The sequence below is a fragment of the Lepidochelys olivacea genome, assembly GCF_965140295.1.
Source record: "Lepidochelys olivacea isolate rLepOli2 genome assembly, chromosome: 2".
NCBI classification, from domain to species: Eukaryota; Metazoa; Chordata; order Testudines; family Cheloniidae; genus Lepidochelys; species Lepidochelys olivacea.
In genome coordinates, this window is record NC_140412.1 from 90883590 (window position 1) to 90904327 (window position 20738).

Consider the following 20738-nt stretch of genomic DNA (forward strand, 5'->3'; position numbering starts at 1 on the left):
AATCCCCCCATAGTCTTCTTTTCTCAAAAGTAAACATGACTAAGGTTTTTGGGTTTTTTTAACCTTTCCTCATAAATTACATTTTCAAAACCTTTTATAATTTGTGTTACTCTTCCCTGACTCTCCCCAATTTATCCACATCCTTCCTAGCATGTGGTGCCCAGAACTGGACAAAGTACTCCAGCTGAGGCCTCACCAATGCAGAGTAGAATGGGACAATTATTTCCCAAGCCTTATATACGATACTCCTGTTAATACATCCCAGAATTATATTAGCCTTTTTTGCAACTGCATCACATTGTTGACTCATTCGATTTGTGATCCACTGTAACTCCCAGATCATTTTCAGCAGTACTGCCACCTAGCCAGTTATTCCCCATTTTGTAGTTGAGCATTTGACTTTTTTCCTCCCTAAAGTGTAGCACTTGTATTTACTGAATTTCATCTTGTTGATTTCAGATGAATTCTACAAGTTGTCAAGGTTGTTTTGAATTCTAATCCTGTCCTCCAAAGTGCTAACAACTTCTCCCAGTTGCTTTGCTTCTCCCAGCACTTTGTCATCCACAAATCGTATAAACATATTCTCCACTCCATTATCCAAATCATTAATGAAAATATTAACTAGCATTGGACCAGGACAGACCAATCTGGCACCCCACTAGATATGTCCTCCCACTTGGGCAATGAACCATAGATAACTACTCTGACTGTGGTCTGTCAACCATTTTTGCACCCACTTTATAGTAATCTCATCTAGACCCCTTTTCTTGAGTTTCTTTATGAGACTGTCATGTGGGACTATATCAAAAACCTTACTAAAATCAAGATACATCACATTTACTGATTCCCTCATCCACTAGGCCAGTAACACCGTCAAAGAAGGAAACGAGGTTAGTTTGGCATGATTCATTCTTGATAAATCCATCCTGGCTATCATTTATTACCCTATTATCCCCTAAGTGCTTACAAATTGCTTGTTTAATAATTTTTTCCAGTAATTTTCCAGGTATCTAAGTTAGGCTGTAATTCCCCAGCTCCCCTTTGTTCCCATTTTTAAAGACAGGTACTATGTTAGCCCTTTTCCCCTCCTCCGGGACCTCACCCAACCTCAAAAATAATTGCTTCAGATAGTTCCTTAAGTACCCTAGGATGAATATCAGCAGGCCCTGCTAACTTGAATACATCCAACTTATCTAAATATTCTTTAACATGTTCTTTTCCTATTTTGGCTTACGTTCCTTCCTCCTTGTTGTCAATATTAACTGTGTTAAGTATCTGGTCACCATTAACCCTTTTAGTGAAGAGTGAAGCAAAACCGGCATTAAACATTTCAGTGCGCTTGATGTCATCAGTTATTACCTCTCCTTTCCCACTAAGTAGAAGACCCACACTTTCCTTCATCTTTCTCTTGCTCCTCATGGATTTCAAGAACCTCTTCTTATTGCCTTTTAATGTTCCTTGCAAGATGTAACTCAGTTTGTGCCTTAGCCCTGGTTTATACTACGAGTTTAGGTCGAATTTAGCAGCGTTAGATCGATTTAACCCTGCACCCGGCCACACAATGAAGCCATTTACTTCGACTTAAAGGGCTCTTAAAATCTATTTCTGTACTCCTCCCCCGACAAGGGATTAGCACTTACCTTGGGGTAGTGTGGTCGCATTTCAATGGTATTGGCCTCCAGGAACTATCCCAGAGTGCTCCACTGTGACCGCTCTGGACAGCGCTCTCAACTCAGATGCACTGGCCAGGTAGACAGGGAAAGGCCCACAAACTTTTGAATCTCATTTCCTGTTTGGCCAGCGTGGCAAGCTGCAGGTGAGTGCAGACCTCATCTTTTCGCCTTTCTGATTTTGTCCCTACATATTTGTGCTATTCTTTTGTACTCCTTCTTCACAATCTGTGCACGTTTCCACTTTTTCTAGTATTCTTTTTTTGATTTTCAGGTTATTAAAGAACTCTGACGTGGCCACATTGGCCACTTGCTGTTCTTCCTATCTTTCCTTTGCACTGGGATAATGTTAAAGGCACTTATTCAAACTGTGCCCTTAAGAAACTGCCAGCTCTCCTGAATTCTTTTTTCCCTTAGATTTTCATCCCATGGAACCTTACATAGCAGTTCTCTGAGTTAAAGTATGCTTCTTTGAAGTTTGTTGTCCTTATTCTATTGCTCTGACTCCTTCCTTTCCTTAGAAACATGAATCTTATGATCACTTTTACCCTTCTGCCTTCACATTTGCAACCCATTCCTCCCTGTAGTCAGAATCATGTCTAAAATAGCTGTTCCTCTGGTTACTTCCCTCACTTTCTGAAAAAAAAATCTGTCCCCAATACATTCCAAGAACTTACTGGAAATTTTGTGTTTTGCTGTATTACTTTTCCAACAGATTTCCCACATTACTACCAGGTCTTCTGTTTTGGATACTTCAGTCATTTGTTCTAAAAATGCCTTATCCTCTTTCTCTTGCTGATTTGGTGTTGCCAGGAGACCCTCTACAAGGACGTCCCTGCTACTTCTTCCCCTTTTACCTTTACTCAGACACTTTCAACTGGTCTTCCTCTCACCTCTTTCTGGACCTCAGAACAAGTGTTATATTCTTGTCATATACACGCATATGCAACACCTCCTCCTTTTTTCCCCCTGCCTGTCCTTCCTGAACAAGCTATCGCCTTCTATACCAATATTCCAGACGTCAGATTTTTCCCACCAGCTCTGTGATGCCAATGAAGTGATAATTTATCTTATGTACTAACATTTCCAGTTCTTCCTGTTTATTTCTCATACTCCTTGCATTATGGGAATTAACTTTACATGAAATAGCAGCATAAAAATTCTTGGAACTCAAACATGAGTAATTAAAGAAATACTCGAAAAAGCTCTGTTCTCTAACTTAGCAGCAGCAATTGCATGGACCCTTAAAAGCCTTTGCAATGGCTACATGATAAATATTTGATGGACAACATCTGGCTTAATGACATAATCAGTTACTGCTATTCAAATGTAAAGACAAGTGAATCAGCACCTTATTATTATTTTCAGCTCAGATAACACACAAACAAAACAGACCAGCCTGCTGAGCACTATTTATTTTCCTAACTAGTACAACCCACGTTAACGGTCATAACAGGATATAAGCACGCTAGTTAAAAAAGCATTATGAATAATTTAATCCAAATCTATCAATATTTTGCTCTGACTGCTTGTAAATGAATAGTTTTCTAACTCTAAATTCAATGTCTGTGATTTGAACAATGTGCTACACATGTAGATCCAGATAATGGCAAAAGGAAATATCAGTAGGAGTGGTGGGAACTTAATTTTCTTCTCTACCTCTCCTCGCTGTCTCTATTTTCTGGTTTCTAAATGCTCTCAGCGATCTGAAAAACTGTCAAGACATTTTCATTAAAATTAGAAAGCCCTAATGTCATGTGTCATTTAGCAGTGCAGGACTAAGGCAGCAAAAGGAAGCAGCAGAAGGTCAGAAACCACATGGAAGGATAATTAACATAAATGTTCCTCAACACTCTCTTATTATAGGGCTGACAGTGACGGGTCCTTGTCACCACCTGGAATTCACAATTTTTTTTTCTTCTTTAACTAGGGTACTGAAGGAACTCTTACAGAAATCAAACAAATCTGGGACAAAAGTTGTGTGACAACAGAGGGGAAAGCAAAGCTGGACCAGCCAAAGGGAAGATGTAGTATGCCGACAGCCCATGGTCTCCTGGGAGGAACTGTGTGTTCAGTTATTCCAGGGTATATCCCTCGGCTATGAAGAGCTGAACCACCCCACGCAATACCTCCTACATGGGCTTTATTTTAATTTTTTAAAATATGTACTAGAAATGGGACCAAGATGCAAAATCTGGGCCTGCATCTGAACTTCTTCAAATATCAGGGTGTTTGAATTCAGGATTTCAGTCCATTACAGAGACTGGGCCAGCCACAAAGTTCAGGTTAGGGTCAGATCTGTGGTTTGGTCCAAGCCTGTCTTTTTAACACACACTTATGCAATATTACATTCTACTGCCAGTTTTTGATCAGCTGTATCACTACATTCTACTCCTTTCTACTAAATGGTGATAAGTACATTGACAAATGAAACAGAAAACAGCAGCCAGCCATTCCAGAGTGTCTACTTTGGGGAATACATAGGCACTACTGCTAACCACCCCCAGTCTCACCTGATTGCATGTTAAACAAGATATATACTGTCTGAAGCAAAACTGGGGAAGGGTTAAGAATGGGAAAAAGTCCTTCAAGCAAGAGGAATAGACCACAAATAAATATAGTTTATTTACTGGCACCACAGCAGACACATTTCTAGTACAAGTCAGGCAGTTTTCTAACAGAGAAGAGATTTATGATGAACAGCCCAGGCTGCAACCAAAGCAATAACAAATGATGCCATTGTCACAGCCTGGCCCGCTGGCTAGTTCATTCTGCAGCTCATTTTTAAGAGCTCCTTCAGGCATCCTCTTGCTGCCTGGAATACTGTACATAGTGGATTTAGGGCAGTCCTTGAAGTACTGTAGTATGATTGTATGATCTTGGGCGGGGCAGTGTCAATAGAAGAGTAACTGAAAACAGTTGCAACTGCTTTTTGAAACACTGGCACATGCTGCTTTTATAGGAATTCCTCTCATCTTTAGGTTGATCACTATAATAAAAACACATACCTAATGGTTTACTGGATTTTCTTCCATCTACCTTTATGATGACATAATCAAACATGATTCTTTAAAACATAATGGTATTCAAAAAGGGGGCTAACGAAAGTGTTTTAATAAAAAACAGATGCAGGTAGCTTTATATGTCTGCTATTATTTTATATTCAATAATTAAACATACAATTACATGGTACCACCCTCCCCATCTAGTCAAATCCACAGTTCTTTTTTCTTCTTCTCACTAGGGACGAAATCCTCAATCCTTCCCCACCAGTTCAAGTAAATGAGCTGTGAGCAGCAGGTCTCCATTGTTACCAAGCAAAAGGAAACCTTCAACACTGCCATAGTGTCCTCTGAACACTACAAAGTTATAAGCTGTCACAGCCATTAGGCCCCTCCTATGGAAAGTGGGAACTGACCAGTGGATATATGTAATTATAAATCCATAAGCCTTTCGTCCAAATCCTGCTATGTACTGCTCTGCTCCCTGCAAATGACTCGGGTGCAATACCCTCTCCCCTTCACACAGCAGAACTACAATGGCCATACTGCATTCAGGGTCCTCCAATCCCACAGAGGAAGGTGGAGCAGGATTCCCCCTTATGTCATTATTATAGCACAAAATCTAGAATACATATTTAAAATACAGCTATCGGGGATGGGGAGGGGGTTGGGGACCAGCTTCTACTACAGTAGTAAAGATAATACAATCAATTTACTGTAATAAAATAATTCCCATCTTACAAAGTGTTCTGATTTTATTTATACCTTAGGGTCCAAATTGTGTTATTAGTTCCACGGATTTAAGACCTGAGTAACATCACTAGGGCTTCGTCTAAACTAAAAAATTAGGTCAAAATAGCTATGTTTGTCAGCGTTGTGAAAAAACCACTCCCCTGGCCAGTGTTATGATGACCTAACCCCAGTATAGACACAGCTATGTAGATGGAAGAATGCTTCCATCAAAATATCTAACTTCATTTGGGGGAGGTGATGATCCTACACCAATGAAAACCCCTTACATCAGTGTAGCTGGCATCTAAACTAAGGAATTTTGCTGGCATAGCTATTTCGACATAGCTATGCCGATATAATCTCCATAGTGAAAAGAAAAGGAGTACTAGTGGCACCTTAGAGACTAACCAATTTATTTGAGCATAAGCTTTCGTGAGCTACAGCTCACTTCATCGGATGCATTCAGTGGCCCACTGTGGCAAATGGAGGGGTAAAATTACACACATTTTCTCTACTAGAATTGTTTAAACAATCAACCTCTAAGAAGTATATTTGATGACAAAATTTCCTTTAAATTATTCTGGATTAAGTTTTCCAAATGTGGTTTCCATTTGTTCATACCCCCCTTTTTTTTTTTTTGGCATGCTATTTACCATTTGTGTATGCAAATGAAAGAATCTGGATGCATAAATCAAGATCTAGTACAAGTAAGTATTAGACTTAGATTTCAAGGCCAGAAGGGTCACAGTTCAATTTCTTGATGTTAGTACATTTCAGTTATTCTTAAAATTAAAAATGTTTCTATAGGCTTAGAGGAAATGGATTTTTTTTTATTTGCTTATATATGGAAGGAATAAATATAGATTTCCTAGTAAGGAAATTTATCATCTTATATGACAGAGATAAATCATGCAGGCAAATTGTATATCCAAGTCATGAAATGGGCTACAAATGCAATAAAAAATAAGGTATTCAAAAGTTTAACAAATGTGGGGGAGGGCACCAAAGACACTATTCGCCTGGGACGCCATTTGGTCTCCGGCCTGAGTCAGAAGGTCTTCATAGTGCAGTATGGACACGCTAGCACAGCTGAAAGATCCAGGTCCAGCAATTCTAAGGCCAGATTCACAATGCAGTTTGGAAGCTCAAACATGGGCTTGGAAACACCAAAACTCCTGGGTCCTAGAGACCTAGGTTCACAATACAGTGTAGCCATATCCACAGGTGCACCAGGCTGAGGCTGATTTGCCCAGAGGTGCTCTAACTGCTTCCTGACAGGGGTGGGGATCTTCTCCACCACAATCGCATGTTCTTAAATGTAGACAAATTTACAAAACTGCTCATTACAATGAGATTCAGCAACTATTTTATTCCTTAACTCTAGACACACATACATCCTAAAGACAGGTTTCAGAGTAGCAGCCGTGTTAGTCTGTATTCGCAAAAAGAAAAGGAGGACTTGTGGCACCTTAGAGACTAACCAATTTATTAGAGCATAAGCTTTCGTGAGCTACAGCTCACTTCCTCAGATGCATATCGTGGAAACTGCAGTCATTTTCTATTCCTCTGTTTATGAATATTTGAGGGATAAAAGGATAAGGAGACTTTCACTACCAAGTCCTTGCCATAATGGGAATGGCCAAAGCTCATTAACATGACAGTAGTTTGGTGGCCTGTATGTGAAATAACCTGGTGTCTTAGCCCAAGTCCTGGTAGCCCAACAGCCCAGCAGTGCTTCTAACACCTGTATTCATGCCCTAATTTCACACTATCACAACTAACTCCAGGCCTTCTTCAATGCTGCCCCTATCTATAGAGCTCTTATCCAACTCCAGGCTGCAAAGACACTACTCTTCTTTTCATTCAGATCACTCCTGAAGATATACAAAAAAAAGCACCAATGATTTAATAATATAAGCTAAAGTAAAAACCCTAGTTATTTCCTCTTTTTGGCTTCCCACTTCACCCTGTCTACCATGCCTATTTTGCTTCGGTTGTAAAGTTAGGACCAGGTGCTGTCTGGATTCTATGTCATATTCAGCTCCAAAAACACATCTGGCACTTAAACAATGATAATGAAGATGAAAACTGGTGTCCATAGCATAAAATCAGCCATCTACCTGGAATTTCTGTTGACAGTCTCTTTAGAGAGGCCATGGATAAACGGGCACAGAATCAGAGATCTATCTTCTCACATTAGAGCATGCCACTTTGCAAAGCTTGAAACACACCAAAGGGTACAGTTGCTGTGGTATAAAATGCTCCGGCAATGAATGGAGGATTTCCATTTCCTGGGCGGTCAGTATGATGCTTTTCATAAGTAATAAATTCACTTAACATTAATTTTAAGAAGGTTATTTTCCCCACCAAATGGTCTGATATGAAAGCAGGGAGAACGGTATAGGATATTAGTAACTAACAGAACAGTTCTCCACTTATGAAAAGCAAGCGGATTTCCAATGTTGGGCTAGATCTTAAAGACCTGCTTCATTTTTACTAAAATTTGCCTGAATAAGGAATGAGTAAGTACTCCTGGATCTGGCCTGTTAGTTATAATGAACTCCATTGTTCACCCCCTGGGAATATGCATGATGCTAAAAATGAAGAAACCTAGCTGAGATGCAGTATTTTGAGCCAAAGGATGTTTATGTAGCAGACTGGCATGGCTCCATAAACAGACATATGCCCAATCCAGTAAAAATCACATTTTTAATTGCTCAAAAGCATTTTCTGAACTATAAATAAATCTCTCTGATGCCTCAAGTGTATACAAAGACATTCAGTAGTTCTGGGGACATCAAACAGCTCTCCCTCTCTAGTCAGCAACCCAGTTATTCCTCAGTGTACTTTATAATTGACACCTAAAAGCCAATGGGCAATAAACCTCCAAAAAATGGAAGAAATTATCTCTGTGGTTACAGTTACAGTATGGATGGAACCTATCTAAAACACATCTTAACACACAGTATTGCCAAGCCAAAAATTCCAAAAGTCGTGAGTCAGGCCCCCTCCAAAAAGCATGAGATTTTTTTAAATCATACATATGAACATAAGAGTGGCCCTGCTGGGTCAGACCAAAGGTCTATCTAGCCCAGTATCCTGTCTTCTAACAGTGGCCAGTGCCATGTGCCCCAGAGGGAATGAACAGAACAGGTAATCATCAAGTGATCCATCCTCTGTCGCTCATTCCCAGCTTCTGGCAAACAGAGGTTAGGGACACCATTCCTGCCCACCCTAGCTAACAGCCATCGATGGACCTATCTTCCATGAATTTATCTAATTCTTTTTTGAACCCTGTTATAGTCTTGGCCTTCACAACATCCTCTGGCAAGGAGTTCCACAGGTTGACTGTGAGTTGTGTGAGGAAATACTTCCTTTTTTTAAAAAAACCTATTGCCTATTCATTTCCTTTGGTGACCCCTAGTTCTTGTGTTATGAGAAGTAGTAAACAACACTTCCTAATCTACTTTCTCTACACCAGTCATGATTTTATAGACCTCAATGATATCTCCTCCTAGCTGTCTCTTTTCCAAGCTGAAAAGTCCCAGTTTTATTAACCTCTCCTCATACGAAAGCCATTCCATGCCCCTCATCATTTTTGTTGCCCTTTTCTGAATCTTTTCCAATTCCAATATATCTTTTTTGAGATGGGGCGACCACATCTGCACACAGTTTTCAAGATGTGGGCATACCATGGATTTATAGAGAGGCAACATGATATTTTCTGTCCTATTATCTATCCCTTTCTTAATTATTCCCAGCATTCTGTTCGCTTTTTTGACTGCCGCTGCACATTGAGTGGATGTTTTCTGAGAACTATCCACAATGACTCCAAGATCTCTTTCTCAGCTAATTTAGACCCCATCATTTTATATGTATAGTTGGGATTATGCTGTCCAATGTGTATTACTTTGCATTTATCAACATGAAATTTCATCTGCCATTTTGTTGCCCACTCATCCAGTTTTGAGAGATTCTTTTGTAGCTCTTCACAGTCTGCCTGGGTCTTAACTCTCTTGAGTAATTTTGTATCATCTGCAAATTTTGCCACCTCACTGTTTACCCCTTTTTCTAGATCATTTATGAATAGGTTGACTAGGACTGGTCTCAGAACAGACCCCAGGGGCACCACTAGTTACCTCTCTCCATTCTGAGAATTGACCATTTATACCTACTTTTTGTTTCCTATCTTTTAACCAGTTACCAATCCATCAGAGCACCTTCCCTCTTATCCCATGGCAGCTTACTTTGCATAAGAGCCTTGTCAAAGGCTTTCTGAAAATCTTAGTATACTATATCCGCTGGATCCCCTTGGTCCACATGCTTGTTGATCCCCTCAAAGAATTCTAGTAGATTGGTGAGGCATGATTTCCCTTTACTAACACCGTGTTGACTCTTCCTCAACAAATTATGCTCATCTATATGTCTGACAATATTGTTCTTTATTATAGTTTCAACCAGTTTGCCTGGTACTGAAGTCAGGTTTACCGGCCTGTAATTGCCAGGATCACCTCTGGAACCCTTTTTAAAAATTGGCATCACGTTAGCTATCCTCCAGTCATCTGGTACAGAAGCTGATTTAAATGATAGGTTACAGACTACACATAGTAGTTCTACAGTTTCACACTTGAGTTCCTTCAGAACTCTTGGGTGAATACCATCTGGTCCTGGTGACTTATTGCTGTTTAATTTATCAATTTGTTCCCAAAACCTCCTTTAATGATACCTCAATCTGGGACAGTTCCTCAGATCTTTCACCTAAAAAGAATGGCTCAGGTTTGGAAATCTCCCTCACATCCTCAGCCATGAAGACCGATGCAAAGAATTCATTTAGTTTCTCCGCAATGGCCTTATCGTCCTTGAGTGCTCCTGTAGCACCTCGATCGTCCAGTGGCCCCTCTGGTTGCTTAGCAGGCTTCCTGCTTCTGATGTACTTTAAAAAAATTGCTATTACTTTGAGTCTTTGGCTAACTGTTCCTCAAATTCTTTTTTGGCCTTCCTAATTATATTTTTACACTTTATTTGCCAGTGTTTATGCTTCTTTCTATTTTCCTCACTAGGATTTAACTTCCACTTTTTAAAGGATGCCTTTTTGCCTCTCACTGCTTCTTTTACTTTGTTGTTTAGCCACAGGGGCTCTTTTTTGGTTCTCTTACTATGTTTTTTAATTTGGGGTATACATTTAAGTTGAGCCTTGATTACAGTGTCTTTAAAAAGTTTCCACGCAGCTTGCAGAGATTTCACTTTTGGCACTGTACCCTTTAATTTCTGTCTAACTAACCTATATAATAAATAATCATATTTTTGTTCTGGTATTTAACTCCCACTCTTCCTCTACAATGTATATGACAATTACAGCACTGCCAACTTTCACAAATTCACAGTGAATAAGACCATTTTGGCCCCAGCTATATGAACACTCACTTGAAAATCCAACTACAAACAGGGCCTGTGGTGGAGGCACCATACAAACACATAGTAAAAAAAAAAAAGCCTCTGCCTTAAAAGCTTATAGTCTAGTGCAAAATAGACTATAGCGGGGTGTTTGAATGGGGATTCAAACTCATCTCACATAGGAGTTACTAAATGTCTATTAGATGGGAGAAACTTTTAATCCCTGCTGAACTGGGAAGGATACAAACTCGCAGCCCTGATGACTCGCAGGTGACAGGCTGTATGCAGCACTAGCCACATCCTGTGGTATCGAGGCCCCAAAAGTGAAGACACAACTGTGACAGGGTCAGGCCAGATGGCTATAGGAGAGTAATAGAAGGCAGATATATTAGCCCCAGGCTAAGTAGGTCCCTTTTCCCTGGGTAAGGTAACAGGGAAGGTTCCAGAACAATCAAGAACCTTCTGGAGACAATTAAGACAGGCTGATTAGAACACCTGCAGCCAATCAAGAAGCTGCTAGAATCAATTAAGTTAGGCTAATCAGCTCACTTCAGTTTGTGGTGTGCGTGTGAGGAGCTGGGAGCAAGAGGCACTAGGAGCTGAGAGTGAGAACACGGACTGTCGGAGGACTGAGGTGTACAAGCATTATCAGACACCAGGAGGAAGGTCCTATGGTGAGGATAAAGAAGGTGTTGGGAGGAGGCCATGGGGAAGTAGCCCAGGGAGTTGTAGCTGTCGCACAGCTGTTCCAGGAGGCACTCTAGACAGCTGCATTCCACAGGGCGCTGGGCTGGAACCCGGAGTAGAGGGCGGGCCCAGGTTTCCCCAAATCCTCCCAACTCCTGGTCAGACACAGGAGGAGTCGACCTGGACTGTGAATTCAGAAAAACGGCCAAGCTGAGGGCTGCCGTGAAGCTCCAAGGCGAGCATATCTGCCAATAAGCACAAGACCCACCAAGGTAGAGCAGGAACTTTGTCACACAACCTTCAGATCCACACAAAAGACCTCTTCCATTTCAGCTATATAAGTAGCTGTTGCAGGGAAGCATGTTATCTCCTCCTAGCTGGATCAGACCATACAGGGAGACACAAAACACAAATTGTGTTTGGGTTAAACAGTATTTGAGAGACAGCAGTGGGAATGCAGGGCATTAGGATTCTTGATTTCTACCTCTGTCTCTGAAAAGATGTCATGGACTAATGGTTACCAGTGGCAAGGCCAAATGTAACACCAGCCCTGTTTGGGTTGCCTGTGGTGGCTGAACCCAGGACCTCTGAATATAAAAGCATGAGCTCCTACCACTTCAGCTAAAGAATCAGCTCTCTTAGCATAGAAACAGTAGCAGATCTGTAAACCTCTAAATGTGGTTGAATTTATTACCTCTATATCAAGTTCAATGGGATTACTCACAGAGCATAACAGCTATGCACATAATTCTTTGCAGGGTAAATTACTGTTTTATGACCTCATTATTTAGCAAGTTGATTCAACAAGCCCAAGATGCCTGTAAGCACTAATATTCCCTACAAACCTTATGTTCTATATCAATTTCTGTAAACAGCATTGGTAAAAGACACGATGGGGGACGGGAAGGGCTGATGGAAGCTTCCCAGGTATATATTGAAATGATTATGGAATTACCTGCACTATACGCTTTTATCTATCAGATACTCCCAGACATCTAAGAATAAATTTGCAGCCTAATTAAACCACATCCAGTGTCTCCTCTCCTTCCAGCACAACTGGGCAAAAAATATTCTTGAATATTTGCAGGTTTGTGCATGGTTTAAATATATTCATATTTTAAATGGATAATTCTTATTACATTAGCTCCTCAGCCAAACAAGATATAAAAATACCTAGCAGATATTTATTTTGAGCCAGATTCTGCCAGTCTTCTCTCACACTGAGTAGTATCTTATTCCAAAGTAGTTCTATCCATGTTGTTACTCAGCATGAGTAACGATAGCTGAATCTGATCCACTGCTTTACTAAAGTGATGTATATTACTTTAAAAACAAACACTATCTGGTTAAGAATGCTTCTTATTCACAGCTACTATAATATAAATTAGCAACTGGAGTAAGGAACAGCTGGTAAATCTAACAGAATGCAATCTCACTTCTATTAAGGAAAACCAGTTATTCAGTACTGATAAATGAGTAATTTCTCCTGTCCAAGCCAATTAAAATATAAGACATAACTTTACTTACTCTACTTTTTCATGACAGAAATAACACTATCATTAAAACTGTTTTAAACACATTACTCCATTGATTCCCAATCAGGGCAACAGAATTATAGTTTGCAACTGGTCTATTAAGCCGTTACTACTTATTCTTTGCCTTAAGAGAGCTACTATAGGTAATAAACCAGTCACTAGTCAGCCACTGTTTATACAAGGAGGACCACTACCTAAAAAGCTATATGGTTTTAGAATTACTGTAAAATTATGGTTGCAACAAGAGCAGTTCCTAATGCTGCGCTTGATAACTTAGCCTAAGCAGTTTTAAACCACCTCTATAATCAAATGAAATAACCTGTTATCTGCACCAATATGTCCTCTTTATAATTTTTAGATAGAAAATACTACACTTTGTGTTTATATTAATGTCATAGTAATAGCCAATAGTAATTGATTTCAAGACCTATAAACATTAGAGGTAGAGTTGAACAAATAACTACCCAAGATGAACAAACAATGAACCCAATGAATTTTAAATGCATAAGTTATTTGTGAATATGTTTCCATTATGAATGGTTGAATAGTATTTCAGCAATTAAAATGTTCAGCTAATTTTTTCAGTCAATTGAATATCTTAATTTTTTAGCTTTAATTAGAGAAAATATGTCATTTTAGAGATGGATGAGATCTCAGATCAACGGGAAAGAACATAACTCATGGAGAAAGGAGAATTAAAACACGAGGTAAGAATTAATATTATTGAGTTATTTTAGTGATCACATTTTTCTAGAAGATAAACATTACAGAATAAAGAAAAAGAGGTTAAAAGGGATTTCATGTACAATGTAGTTCAATACAATATTTCACTCCCCATTGTTTATAATAATGCACTCTCTCGAAACTTTTAAAAGAAAATTTCCCCTATACTGATTTTGTCCATGCCAACCTACGAACCTGTAGTCATTTTGTAAGTGTCTCCTTGGAAGTTGGAGGAGAGAAGACCAACAAAGGAAAAGAACAAGGGGAAGGAGGAGGAAATAGTAGAAGAGCCAAGGGAAAGAGAAAGATGGATGGGAAGACCCAAAGGAATGGGAATGGTGACTGAAGAGTGTAAGTGGTAGGTGGATGAGCGGAATTGGTCAGAAAGAGGGGAAATGAGGAAAAATGGACAGAAAGAAAAACACAAAAGTAACAATGAGATGGAGGAAAAAAGGCAAGAACAGAAAGTGAAAAACAAACAAACAAAAAAACATACAATGAAAGAGAGTAGACTTTAGTGAAAAATTAATTGGTGAGAACACATTAAAAACAGGTAACAAGATCCAGGTATTGTATAGACTAAAAAGTGTAGTATAGCAAGAGAAAAAGGAATGGAGGAAAGGAAAACATGGAGACATAGCGAGATGTTTATTTTTTCTATTTTGTAGAAAGTTTGCTTTATTTCACATTTTGACTCTATGATTTAATGGTGGTTTGGCTGTTTCCAGTTAAAATAGCTATAAATTTTCCCATTTTATATTCTGTGGACACACACATACATACGACAGAGAAAGAAATACATACACACATATACAATTTAAAAGTCAACAAGCTAAGGTATTTAACCCTCCACAATCCACACATTTAAAGTTAACAGCATTCTTCCCTAGACAGTCTGTTCTAATATGTTAAGTTTGGATTTTAAATTATTTTACTCTTAACACAAAATGCACCAAGACATTACACTGTAGCTACCTTATGAGCTGTACAGTGCACCATGACTTAAAATTACTATGAGACCATCTGAAATTTTTTGAAAGCACTCCCCACTGAAATTGGATTGTTTTAAAGTGTATCCATCAAACCACTTCGGAATTTGTTTTAAATCCAATAAATTAAAAAACAAAACTAAAATGAGAGGATGAGGATGACAATCAAAAAATATCACACTTGGCTGTTAGAAAATAACTATATTTAAGTTGTTAATCATTCTTGCTCACACGAAAAGGGCAGAAAAAGCAAAACACATAAAATCAACATGGTAACCGGATATTGGCTAGGAAGCTGCACCCGTATTCCCCTTCTAGGCTTGCTGCTTCCGTCTCGTGTGTCACCTTCAGCACTGTTAAGAGAAACTTTAATCCACATCTGGGCATTTACTAATGTTTCATTTTCTCACTGTCCTTCTGACTTTCCACAGTAAAAATGACTGGCAGTTTTACTTAGATTGGGATTTCCTAACATTTTGAGGATTTGCTTTTTAATTTTATTTTTCAACTCTGTTTTTGCTGGCTGCACTGGGCACTTATGCATCCAAGCAGAAACTAATCCCGTTGCATTAATGCCACTCAGGTTTTGTGGGGATTGACTGGTTAAAACTACAGGAGCTTTGGGAAGGGGAAAATTAAGAGGACCCATAGTGGAAATATATGAATTAGTGAATGTTATAGAGAGGGAAAGATGAATGCTCCATTTTATTCCATAATACATGAGGACGATGGTTTTAGATTAAAAGCAAAGGAATGATTGTTTGGGGATTAAGTTACTGAACTGGGATTTGGGATTCCTAAATTCAGTACCTGGCTCTGCCACATACTCCATAGATGTATTACCTTGGCCAAGCCACTTGGGTGGAATTCTCTATAGCACTCAGCATTGACCTAACTCTGCTCCCACTTAAGTCAACAGAAAACTATACACTTTTGAAAATTCCACCTTATTCTTGCCGTGCCTCAATTCTCCATCAGTAAAATGGGTTAAATAATACTTCTTTTCTGCCATTCTTTGAATAGCTTGTCTATTTTGACTGTAAACTTTGTCCCTCATTATCTATGTGTACGGCGCTTAGCACAGTGGGGCCCCATTCTTTGTTGGATTCTTCAGGAGCTACTGTAATCAAAATAATAAATTAAAAGGCAACACATTTCCTGTAAAATGGATTGACTAAAGCATTTTCTAACCTACATATAACTAACATGTGGGAATAAATGTGGCATCATATCATTTTGGAAATTACTCTGAAGGTTTCAAAAAAACATCAGCATTTACATCAGCATAAAACACTGTGTTTTATCCTTGTCAAAGTCATAATTAATGAATTAATGGTTAAGGTGAGGGCATATTTTCCATAGTGCAAGACTAGCTTTGACTCCTTTCTCCTCCAATGGAACTTGATGGGGAAAAAAACCTCTTTTCCCCATAAAATATTGTATATGTAGGTGCTCAAACACTACAGTACTGTAATAGAGGCCATATAAATAAATAAGTAAATAAAATGAGAGATATTTTCAGTTTAATTGCTTTTTTTTTTCACCCTATCTTCAAACTAGTTTTGTGCATTATCTCTCAGTGAGGTCTATAACAGAACACAGTACTCTAACTTGGTAAAAACAACCATTTCTAGTTAGATGATTTCTCTGTGTGTTATAAAATATTACAACAATATTACAACTTCCTGAAAGATTCTATTTCTCGTCTCTTCTCCCCAGTAACGAGAAAAAAGGAGAATACCCTGGGGATGGGAGGCTGCACTTAGACAAACTTAAAGATTCCTCAAGGAATGTTTTCAGTGAATTCAAGAAACAAAAATGTTTGATGCCACTGACCGGGGGGCAGGAGGAGAGGGTAAATGGTGTATCTGCCAATTGAATCTGCATATGGAAGACACTGAAATGGTTTCTGTGTTTTAGAAGGAATATTGTTTATTTATCATTAAAGCACTTGTAAGTAGGTTACTTGCTGGTTAATGTACACTGGTGTATGACTTATTACTCAACCAAGTCACTATAATCTAAAAAGGTAAGAGGTCGATGTCTTTCAAATTGGCAGTTGACTGGGATGACTCTCCTTCCCTCTCACGTTCTCTCTTATCTAGTATTCAGAAGGCCAGACATAAAACAGGAGAACACTGGATCAGATGCAAATGGTTTTCCAGAAACACAGATTTTTATATATAGTATGTGCTATGACTCTAGATTCTAAATCTATCTATATGAATATTAGAAGCTAGAGTCATGTTGAAAACAAAACTGACAGACAAAAGCTATCCTGGGAGAAGGTCAAGACTACTGATGCTCAGGAAGGAAGAGGAGCCACACTGACTCCATTCCAAAACATACCAGATGGAGGTTGCCAGGAGAGTATAAACTGAACCAGACTGGCGGCCAAGAGTTACTGCTGAAAATGGAAAGGGGTAGCTCCAGATGCAACCTGGGAGACCCCTTTGGGGTGACTGATGTGGTAATAGAAGCCCTGTATTCAGAGAGATGTTACGGGGTCTTTATATGGACGTGATGCTACTGATTCAGGTAAGAGCTCCGTAGGAGCCTAGTAATTTGAGATGTTTTTATGTTTGAAGTCTAGATTTCCTAGTTTCATTAGGGATATTTATTGAATAAAATGTGATTTTCCATTAACCATCACAGTGGTGCAGCGTGTTCTTTGAGAGAGCTGCTGTAGGGGAAGTGTGCTACATGTACATGGTACCCACAGCACTCAAAACAAAGCCAATAATTTAGGTAACATTTTCAACTTACAGCGTCAGCCTCAATAGGGCCCCACATAATATCTCCTTTTCCTTCTCTCCCATATGGAAGAAGCTTACTTTTATTCTTCACCCCACCACTCACTGGAGTAAAATTAAAATGTTTCTTGAAGAGAGATACTATTGTAAATAATAGTCTGAAGGTGAACTGGGGGTACAATAACTGCTTTAATACAAGAGTTTGAGTCAAGCCACATGACGGAGAGTTCTGAACTGCAGGGACCAGTTCAGAGACCTACTCACTAAAGCAGCTCCCACAAGCTACTGGGTGACAATACATATCACTGATAAAACACAAAAAAGGAAATATTAGCTTACCACAGCAAATTTTCATTTACTGTTCAATGATCCTGAAGTTACAATACTGTTGCCCAGAAACTTCTGAGAACTAACTTTTACAGATTAACCCATTTGTTGTTGCAATATACCCCACAGGAATAACAAATATCCTATTTCTGAAATGGCTTTTGTCTTTTCATCTCTAGAATCCTATTTTCACATTTTAATATTGAAGTGCCGCTATTACGTGACATGTGGGTGATTTTATCCATGATGCATTTAGTTATTCTACAGCTGTAAAACTGAAAACAAAAAAAACAAAAATCAAAAACTTTTCAAGATCATGGTAATGGGGAGATCAGTGGGGTGCCAATGTCTGTATAGGTGGCTAAAATATACATTGTAAAAAGAATATTCCATAGTTGAATTTAATCAAATCAGTTACTAGGGAGTACTCACTCCAAATCCAGATTCAGTGAGTTTACATGACATATTACAAAACCAGCTCACTTACCGGAAGAAAAGTTCAAACCAATAAAAGTATATTGAAGAAATACCTGTAAGACTCCATCTTATACCACCTACAAGATTTCTGTACATATTACATGTTATGTATCTTTAAAAAACCATTAGGGAAACTCTTACCTTGCATTGTTGTTTTTGTAGGTTCTGAAAACAGAGGAATGAGCAAGAGGTAGACGAGGTACACAAAAGAGAGCCCATTGTAACGGAACGCACATGCTGCAATGGAAAAAAGAAAAGAGTATGTTCGTTAATCTGGCCAATCTATCTGGTAATACTTAAATTTAAAGGCAAATTGCATTCACCATGAGTTGCATATTTGACTAATGCTTATAGCTGCTACACAACTTCTTCACATAAAAAGATAATTGTATCACTCTCTGTATTTGTTCTACAGAATCACTAAAGGTTCTATTTAAGGTAGAAATATAGTGATTCAAAACATGCCTGCAGTACTATACATTTCATTTTAGAGAAAGGGTGGTCTTATAGTTGAGGCAGAAGATGGAGTCAGGAGACCTGGTTTCATTTCCCAGATGCACCACAGACTTCCTGTTTGACCTTGGATGAGTCTCACTTGTTATTTGTGTGTCTCACTTTCCTCATCTATAAAATTGGGATAATGCTATCTACCTCTCAGGAGTACAGCAATACTTAAATGATGAATAGCTGAGATCCTCAGGTAGAAGGCACTAAATTCATAAATTATTATTACTACTACTAAGTAATGAGGAAGATATGCTAAATTCATAAAGTTATTCAATGTATCCAGGGAAATTAAAATCTTTTTATCCATTTTCCTCCTCTTCTTTTTGGTTATGCAGAATAGAATGTAACACTCTTTATTATATTATAATTATTTAATTTTATTTTTAACCACACAAAATTCTGGAACCAAAACTTAACATTTAGTGTTTATCCTTTAAAAAGCACTCTGCTCATTCCAGAATTCTTTTTATGACCAAAGGCAAACACCAGATGGTAAAACTGAACAAAAGATCCTGTAGTGAGAAAAAAACTGTGAAACCACCATGTAAGATCTTCATGCCAGTGATACTTTAACATCTTATGCTGATAGTGTAAATACAAGGTGTTTTGCAAAGGAGGCAGTTTGTTAACTTCTTTCAGTGTTTCTTTTTCTTTTTTCATATGTTCAGCATTACCGTACTTTCACTGAATTGGATACTTTCAGGAGACATTTGTTCAAGAAGCAATATCACTAAAGACTGTGTTTGCAGCTTCAGAGTTGTACATGCAGACTATGCTGCAAGTCAAGTATATGGACTTCTTTATTAAAAACTCAGCATGATGTAATACAACTGCATGGCAGATGTTAAAACATTATGAGACCTACCACATTCAGTTTTTCCTGTGAGATAAGCCAGATACAAGGAGTAAGTAGAAAAAAAAAACAACATTCCTATTTATTTATACCACAATCATGGAATGTAAGTAAAATCATCAAATCAATTCCCTCAACTAATTCCAAGATCACCAACTTTTGGAGGAAACATATTGGCTTACTCTGTCCATTCTGTTGCAAATTTGGTTCCTAAATAAAGTTAGATTTACTAAGCCAACTTCATCCCTGGTGCATCATCACAATCTTGACTAAAGCTATACCAAGAATGAATTTGGCCTATACTCTGCATGTAATCAACATACTTAGATCTAGCCTGTTCTGATCATCATAACTTCTGCCCCACCCTACTTATAAATGGTACAATAAACAAAAGTTGTGTTATTAAATAAGCAAAGTTATACAGCAGTTGTAATTTAAGGTTGCAAAACTGACTAGTGTTTTGTACAACATCAATTTGTAAGGGATTGTACTATTAATTTCTAAACTGACCGAGATTAGTCTGATGTAAAAACTATATGGGTCTTCTGTATTCTACAGCTGCAGAGTGTAGCTGTGAAGCGTCTGTGGCCTTCAGGAGTAGCCTCAACTGGGACTGCTAGCAAGGAACTCCCAAGTTCTGTTTCCAGACTACATCAATTCTGTCTGTTACTGTCAACATCTCAATAAGGCCTAAATTTTCAAAAAGAATCCATTAATTTTAGGTGCCCAATTTGAGATTTCTAAGGCCTGATTTTCAGAGTTGATTATTACTCACAACTCCAGCTTTAATCAATGGGAGCCAAAAGGGATTGTACCATTCCTCTGAAAATCAGGATCCAATTGTCTTAAATTTAGAACAATTTAGGTGTTGCATATCTGCAAAATGGTGTAATGCTTAGAACACACGTCTGTTGTAAGAGCTGATGTCTGTAAAGTGCTATGATGTTGGAAAGTCAAATAAGCTCTTAGGTATATTCAACTGGAATGAGGAATTAAAGCTTCCTGTTGATCTGTAAAAACTGGGCCAAAATTTTCATGAAAAGGCTTTTTTCATTAAAATTCTTATAAAAAAATAATTAAATGTTTTAA

General features: G+C 38.4%; 1 protein-coding gene across 1 annotated transcript in view; it reads right to left on the bottom strand.

Annotated features, from left to right (window-relative positions):
• Positions 1 to 20738, bottom strand: part of PIEZO2 (piezo type mechanosensitive ion channel component 2) — a 454253-nt gene that overhangs the window by 340527 nt on the left and 92988 nt on the right. The window contains exon 2 of the mRNA XM_084618523.1: positions 18431 to 18526. Within this exon, the coding sequence (XP_084474649.1) occupies positions 18431 to 18526 (96 nt within the window). The remainder of the gene's footprint in view (positions 1 to 18430; positions 18527 to 20738) is intronic.